The 7,607-nt window shown below is 34.3% G+C and overlaps 3 protein-coding genes across 3 annotated transcripts; 2 read left to right on the forward strand and 1 right to left on the reverse strand.

Annotated features, from left to right (window-relative positions):
* Positions 1 to 2,424: 2,424 nt before the first annotated feature.
* Positions 2,425 to 5,415, forward strand: LOC133670020 (large ribosomal subunit protein uL18-like). Its single transcript, XM_062090414.1, has 9 exons — positions 2,425 to 2,577; positions 2,787 to 2,856; positions 2,976 to 3,067; positions 3,490 to 3,616; positions 3,714 to 3,793; positions 3,914 to 4,030; positions 4,458 to 4,592; positions 4,740 to 4,909; positions 5,102 to 5,415. Exons 1-9 carry the CDS (start codon positions 2,575 to 2,577, stop codon positions 5,199 to 5,201), a joined length of 894 nt encoding a protein of 297 aa, XP_061946398.1. The 5' UTR covers positions 2,425 to 2,574; the 3' UTR covers positions 5,202 to 5,415.
* Positions 5,416 to 6,039: 624 nt separating this feature from the next.
* On the forward strand, positions 6,040 to 6,819 carry LOC133670022 (uncharacterized). The gene is made up of 2 exons (XM_062090417.1): positions 6,040 to 6,280; positions 6,471 to 6,819. The coding sequence occupies exons 1-2, from the start codon at positions 6,123 to 6,125 to the stop codon at positions 6,700 to 6,702; spliced, it is 390 nt and encodes a 129-aa protein (XP_061946401.1). The 5' UTR covers positions 6,040 to 6,122; the 3' UTR covers positions 6,703 to 6,819.
* A 56-nt stretch (positions 6,820 to 6,875) lies between these two features.
* Positions 6,876 to 7,607, reverse strand: LOC133670021 (14 kDa proline-rich protein DC2.15-like). The gene has a single exon (XM_062090415.1). The coding sequence runs from the start codon at positions 7,528 to 7,530 to the stop codon at positions 7,105 to 7,107; it is 426 nt and encodes a 141-aa protein (XP_061946399.1). The 5' UTR covers positions 7,531 to 7,607; the 3' UTR covers positions 6,876 to 7,104.

Below are 7,607 nucleotides of genomic sequence, written 5' to 3' on the forward strand. Positions count from 1 at the left end.
ATTAAAATGAACTTATACACTTTATTGTGTATGCATACAGGATCGATTAATCGGTTCAAGATTCACCAGGTTCACACTGTAAAAAAAAATTAATTGAAGTTGAACTGGTGACTGATTAGCTTGACCAATTTGAATTGGTTGACTGTTTTAAACGTCAGTGAGATTCCAACAGCTAAAAACAACTAGTTTGTTTTGAAAACTTATAAATAGCTCTCATTCTTACTGAAATGATGGGGATTTTGAACATACATATTATAGAAGATGTTTTAAAAAATAAATCAACAATAAATTATCAATCTTGTCATACTTCAAGTTCGTGCTAAATTTAACTTTTATATTTTAGCACTGGAGTATTTATTCACATTCTCACTATATTTAGACACCTTCAAATTATCTAAATGAGGTATAGAGATAATAGAGTTTAAACTGTATCATCTACTCTTCGAGAGAGTTTTGTTATGAGCAAAATCATCCTTGTAATACTTTGTAAGTTAGGACAAAACTCTTGGTATTGGTGAAAGAATTTCACAAAGAAAAAAACTTGAAGATTGCATATCTTCAATTGAGAAAAATCTTAGTGTGGATTCATCAAGTGGGGAAAAATTTTAGAGAGAAAATATCTTTAAGTGGTGTAAAATCTTTGTATGGATTCATCAAGTGACAATTATAATCTTCAGCCTGGACTAGTAAAAGAATACAATACTCAAGTCTGGTTTAGTGCTTGAGGTGTAGATGCATGCTTGCTAAACTATGTTATAAATCAAGTTTGGTTTTATATCCTTTAACTATTTGCTTTATGCAATTTAATTATATTGTTGCTTAGTTGTGTTTAATTGAATTGATTGCAATAGTTTTCTTTATTAATGGAACACCTAATTTACCTAATTTCAGGTGTCTTTATTGCCTTAATCCTATAACAACATTACTACTATAAAATATATTGGCAATGCTTGAATATTTTTTTTATTTAACATATACTGAAAGGCCTTGATATTTCACTATAGCAATGAATAATGAAGTACCAAATCTTTTTTCACCTTGTCCTTAATTTTATTGAATTTTTTTTTTAATTTTGAACCCAGTTTTTTTTCTTTTCAATTTCATCCTCCAACATTGGGTTTACTAGGTACTTAACTTTATAATTTATTTTAATTTTCTTTCTAAAGAGTTATCACGTCTTATGACCCGAGTCACGAGTTTTTTGGGTTAGCCAGGTTGACCAGGGTTATTTTTTAGGTTTTTTTTCTAATTGTTTTTTTTAATCTCATCCTTCAACATTATATTTATTGATAATTGAAGTTTATAAATATTTTAATTTGCTTTTTATAGAGCTATCTTGATCCTGACTCAGGTTTGCCAGGTTAACCCGGGTTGACCCAAGTAATTTATTTTATTTTTTCAATTTAATCCTTCAACATTGAGTTGATTAAGAATTGAGCTTCATAATTTTATTTTTGATTTGTTTTTTACAGGGTTATCACGGTTTTATAATCTAGGTTATGGGTTAGACCATTTGACTCATTTTTTAATTCTTTTTTAGTTGGATTTATTTTTCAATTTCATTATTCAATATTGAGTTAATTGGAAATTAGATTTCATAATTTATTTCAGTTTACATTCTATGAGGTTATCCTAGTCTCATGACTCAATTATTTTTTTGTCTTTTTTTTTTAATTTTATTATTTAACATTAGGTTGATTGAGAATTAAGTTTCATTATTTTCTTGCAATTTACTTTCTATATGGTTATCCTAGTTTCATGACCTAGATTTTAAAGGTTAACCCGAGTTAACTCAATTATTGTTTGTAGTTAGATTTTGTTTTCAATTTTATCTTTAAACATTGAGTTTATTGAGAATTAAATTTAATATTTTATTTATTTATTTTCTATTGAATTATCAAGGCATGAGCTAAGTAATGAATTTAGCAAGTTAACCTGAGTTGATTTCAATCAATCTAATATATTATCATTTTAATATTTTAAAAAAGATATCGTCTTGATTTTTTTTATTCAAACTATATTTTTATCGGATATCAAAGTTATTTTTAAACCTGCCAAGTCGACCAAATGAAACCAAATCAATTTCTATATAGTTTAAATTTTTTTATACTAAAAAAACATATTAACAAATGTTTTTAAATTTAAAAGAAATATCTAACTTGCATCATAACTTGAAAAATAATCTAATATCTAAAAATATTTGATTGGACACACACATAGCAGGCATTTAAATTTCGGTTGCATTATATAAATACTTCTATTTGCTTAAAAAAATTTCGACGGCAAAGGCGTTTCCATCTATAATTTCATTTCAATGATTTTTATTGATTATGGACCCATCAAAAACAGATTTGGGCTTTTGTATTCATGAACGGGCTACCGAAATGACCGAAACACCATTAAAATCAACGAAACCCTAGCTGCCTAAAACAAATTCAATCCCAGCCGTCCATTTCAAGACCCAGAGGCCAGTCACTAGGGTTTATAATTCAAGCTCCTTTATAAGTTCCACTCTCTTTCAAACCCTATTAGCCGTCTCCCCCTCCTCCCCCCCTACCAGATCAAGCTCCAACAATGGTAACTCTCAAAACCATATCTTTCAACTACATAACGCGTCAAACTGTTACCTGGATTCCATTTTATTAGACTTAAAAAGCTACGATTTTTATTGAAATTTCTTTTTTTTTCTCGCTTAAACTAGGAATTAAGTAGTGATTATGTTTTTTTTTTGGATTTGTTGAAATTGGTTTTTGCTAATTTGTTTGTTTCTGTTGTTGTTTGGATAGGCCTATGCGAAGGCTCAGAAATCTAAGGCTTACTCCAAGAGGTTTCAAGTCAAGTTTAAGAGAAGAAGAGGTAAAGATTGTCACTTTTTTGTTTATTAGATATAGTGTGTTGATAAAGTTCGTTTGCTTTAATGTTTTTTGTTGTTTTTTCTGCTTTATTGATAAATGGATGGGGATTGTTTGTTGTAGAGGGGAAGACTGACTACAGGGCTAGGATTCGACTGATTAATCAGGACAAGAACAAGTACAATACGCCCAAGTATCGATTTGTTGTCCGATTTGTATCCTTTGTATGTTTTTTAACGTGTTGTGATATATATATATATATATATATATATATATATATATATATATATATATTATTACTGTGTTTTTTTTGCTGGTTAGCCACCGTTTTCTTGGGTTCTTTATTTACTGTATTTTGTAACTGTTGAAGTAGAATACTGGGTATCTTAAGGGGGCCAATCTGCATTTTCATTTAAATATGGGTATGAATTGTGCATGGTGTTGACATGAAATGAGTCCTTTTGTCTCTGAATTGCATCATTAGGTCTTAAGATAGTGGCATGTGAATGTACTTGCATGAAAGTCTGTTTACTTTATAGGTGTAGGTGTCTGCTCCTGCTCAACATGGAATTTGGAAAAGAACTTCATGTCTTAGATTGTGTTTCATAGGTTTGGCTTCTTAACATCTTGTATTTAGAGCAACAAGGACATTGTTGCACAAATAACATCAGCTAGCATTACTGGAGATACTGTCCTTGCTTCTGCTTATGCTCATGAACTTCCTCGATATGGGCTTGAAGTTGGTCTTACAAACTATGCAGCAGGTAATTATTTAGCTGAGAACTATGAGCTTCCTCAATATATGAGCTTCCTTGATACACACATGGCTCTAACCTTTTGCTTATTTGGAAACCTGATCAGCTTACTGTACCGGACTTCTCTTGGCTCGCCGCTTGTTGAAAATGCTTGAGATGGATGAGGAATATGAGGGCAATGTTGAGGTATACTCTCAGGATAAAGGATCCTTCGTCATTGATGAAACTGACTATTATTTTTTATCATACTATTTACTTAAAAAATGAGTGTTACAAGAAGTTTTTGACGAAGATCTTGGGTATTAGGCCACTGGCGAGGATTTCTCAGTTGAACCAGCTGACACCAGGAGGCCATTTCGTGCCCTACTTGATGTTGGGTTAGTCAGAACTACAACTGGAAATCGTGTCTTTGGTGCTCTTAAGGTAAATTAAGATATGCTATCCAAATCCCCCTTTGTCATAATTTGTGTTCTGTCATAAAATATTTTATCACTATAGTATAATATTTATTTAAAGATTTCATGCAGTCAATTTTATCAATTATGTGGAAAATGTGTTAATGCAATTATATTTGAAATATTGCTCTCATTGGTTTTATTTGATTAGAAGTTGCAGTTGACATTTTCAGTATACCATCCATTTTGATGGATGGACCTTTGTTTTCCTTTCCATGAAGTAAATATTTTATGCCCTTGGCTGTTTGCTTTTTGTATTTGTAGTTCAGGATAGTCATTTAGTCTCTTTGAATTTCAATGTTATACATGTGAGTGCACATCATCATTTATTCATGGTAGTTGAATCGTGCTTTGATGTTTTTCATTTAACTAATTCGTGCTGTTTGCTGTTATAGGGAGCTCTTGATGGTGGTTTGGATATTCCTCACAGTGAAAAGAGGTTTGCTGGCTTTGGAAAGGACAATAAGCAGCTCGATGCTGAAGTTCACCGAAAATATATTTATGGTGGACATGTTGCAGCATACATGAGGGTAATACTGGCTAGTTGAAATTAACACTTAACTTAACTTTTCCTTATCTTGTTGTTTTAGCATCATAAAATTGCGTCAATCAGAAATTGTGCTTGTATATTTTGTTTTATGGTTCTTGAATGTTTAGTTTGCGTTTCTTCACCCCAGACTTTGATGGAGGATGAACCTGAGAAATACCAGTCTCACTTTAGTGAGTACCTCAAGAGAGAAATTGATGCTGATTGTATGGAGGCATTGTACAAGAAGGTTCATGCTGCTATTCGTGCAGATCCAACAACCAAGAAATCAGAGAAGGAGCCACTCAAGGAGCACAAGAGGTTGGTTGCTATTTTGTTGAATGCTATAATGCTTATTTTGATTTGTGTTTATATCTTCAACCAGTGTATTTATTGCAATCACCAGCATGATTTTGCCTTGTGTATTTCACTCGTTCATCTTCTCATGCCATTTTTGCATGGAGCTACACGTTTACACATTTTCATTAGCATTGATTTCGTTGGTGTATTCAGGTATAACTTGAAGAAGCTAACCTACGAGGAAAGGAAAGAGAAGTTGGTTGAGCGATTGAACACCTTCAACTCAGCTGCTGATGATGAAGATGACGAGTGAAAACATTCACCCATCAATTAAGCTCCGATGTCGATTTTCTGTGGCAGTCTACTACTTTGAGTTGTTACTTGAAACCTAGTTATGTCTTTAAAGTTAATTCTGTTTATTGCAGCCTTTTGTGTCGCCTGAAGTACAACAACCTTCTCAGTTTACAAGATCTTGAAATTTTTAGCTTGATATGGAATGCATTTTCAATTTTGACATTGCATTTTAATACATTTGCTTCGGCCAAATGCTCTGATTGCGTTGATTGTAGTAGAAATTCAATTCCAGATCATATGCTGGTGATTAGCTGGAATGTTGAGATAGAGATCCCCTACTTAATTGTTTTTAGATCAGACCGAAATCTGAGGTGCACGAATATTTATGGCTTAACTGAACAGGAGGTTATTTGTTGGCTTAATACCAGAAAGTACAATAGAAATCAAATGCCTAAAGCTTTTAAAATCGTTGAACAAGTGTTGAGCGGAGTAACTTTTTTCTGAGACTGATGTTAATTTAGGGCATAAGCGAAATCTACCTAGGAATAGAGGGTGAGTCGTCAGGGGTTTTCTAAGTATCGTAACCATGTCTTGTAGAATCCCGATCTCATTTCGCTCTTAGAAATTGACCCCCAACTGCAAGAAATATACTGTGGTGCCAATTTTTAGCCCCCCTTATTTTGCTGTTTTTATTAGCAGATGGCCACAAGCCAGAGCTATACAGCAGGATATCAAAGCTATAGAAACAGCAACAAAATGGGTCCACATAAAGCACAACAATGAAGCTTATCTAGTATCATCCAATGGATATCCATTTCCCAATACAACTAGAGCTCAAAATACTATCCACCTATGGTTTCATGCCATATCACGATTGACCTGATAAATTTGTCTGTCCAATTTTCTTTTTTCTATTCAGACAATCCCCTGAGATAGAGTCATGGCTCATTCATTTTACATAACACCAGCTACCACAGCAAGACCTACTGTAGCCAAATCTAAGAAGACATCACCTGTTCCATCTCCAGGGTTTCAAAGAGTGAGGGCTTGCCATGGAGATTCCAGGCCATTTTCAGATAACAAACTTGTCCATCGCAGGTGGGTATCTTTCTTTTGATTTAGGCCATAGTATAATGTTGATGAATCTATGTTTTCTATATACCACGAGCTATGATGAATCTGGTGTAATGACTTCCAAATTACATGCAACTGTAACTGAATACTCAAGACATGAGTTTGCTAATACGTTTAGCCAAATGTGATGGGGGTTCCTGCCTTCATGATGCAGGACAATAGCATTGGGCTTGGCTGGTGCTCTGACGGGTTTGAACATCGGTGGTTGCAATGCAAATGCAGCAGCCAGAAGGCCACCACCTCCACCACCAGGGGAGAAAAAGGACCCTAGTATAAGCGGTTTGCAAGCAAAAGTACTAGCTAGCAAGAAGAGGAAAGAAGCTATGAAAGAAGAGGTGGCCAGATTAAGAGAAAAAGGAAAGGCAGTAAACGAACCATCTGAATAGCAATATAAAATTGCTCACTTTTGTAATTGTTTAACATTCCTCTACAAAATTTTCCGAGTCGAGAGGAAAATGTGAACTCTAAATAATATTATTTAGCTTGTTCGAGTTGAAAGGTCACCATGAATTATTGTATGTAGTGTATAGCTCTATAAGAAAATTGAAAGACGAGAAGAAAAACGAAAGAGGCAAATTTCTTAGCATAACAGAAACAGATGATTAGAGGGGGAAAGTCCAAGAGTCTTTCCTCTTCCCATCAACACGAAAATAACAGCAACAAATTATTGATGTAGCAATGTTTATGGCATGGCCAGTAAACATACTAGCTAAGGTCCACAAAAAGCACGAGGAAGAGACGACGTGAAAAGAAAAATAACAGAAGGGACTAATTAAACTGAAGGAAATTTAGTAGGATGGACACTTGAATTTTTCAGCAACCTTCCTATTGCATTCATTGAGCAAGATCTCCACAGCAACAGGAATGTCCAATTTGATGAGGCCCAAGAGATCAGCTTTGACTCTAGTGCAAAGGCAAACAGCAGCTTCCAGATCAACAAGGCCATCAATGAGGCTGCAGCAAGTGGCCTTCTCTTTTTCACCGATTAGAACTTTCGCCAAGTTCAGCACATTCGCACATGCTTGCAACTTTAAGGCATCTCTAGGGCAAGTGCTCTTTGATTTTGGTGGTTTGACCTTTGGTGTTGTTGATGGTGATGGCTGATGTTTAGGGCCTTCAGGCTTTCCTTGGCAATCACTAGAACTCACCAAAGTGAAGAATAGAATGTTGAGGGCGAGGAAAAGGGCAGTGGAGGCTAGTGCTCTTGAAGCCATGTCTGAGCTCTAAAATGCAAGCTATACTGATGGCTCAAGAGCTATAGAATTTGAATGTGGTGGTGGAAAATAGAGAA

Source organism: Populus nigra, chromosome 12 (assembly GCF_951802175.1).
Source record: "Populus nigra chromosome 12, ddPopNigr1.1, whole genome shotgun sequence".
NCBI classification, from domain to species: Eukaryota; Viridiplantae; Streptophyta; class Magnoliopsida; order Malpighiales; family Salicaceae; genus Populus; species Populus nigra.

What these genes read in the sequence shown, in the direction of transcription:
- LOC133670020 (XM_062090414.1), top strand. An exon ending in CAAGTTTAAGAGAAGAAGAG is followed by an intron (nt 2,857 to 2,975) that starts GTAAAGATTGTC and finishes TGTTTGTTGTAG; the next exon opens with AGGGGAAGACTGACTACAGG. An exon ending in CCACTCAAGGAGCACAAGAG is followed by an intron (nt 4,910 to 5,101) that starts GTTGGTTGCTAT and finishes TGGTGTATTCAG; the next exon opens with GTATAACTTGAAGAAGCTAA.
- LOC133670021 (XM_062090415.1), bottom strand. Translation starts at nt 7,530, where the DNA reads ATGGCTTCAAGAGCACTAGCCTCCACTGCCCTTTTCCTCGCCCTCAAC.
- LOC133670022 (XM_062090417.1), top strand. Translation starts at nt 6,123, where the DNA reads ATGGCTCATTCATTTTACATAACACCAGCTACCACAGCAAGACCTACT. An exon ending in AACAAACTTGTCCATCGCAG is followed by an intron (nt 6,281 to 6,470) that starts GTGGGTATCTTT and finishes TTCATGATGCAG; the next exon opens with GACAATAGCATTGGGCTTGG.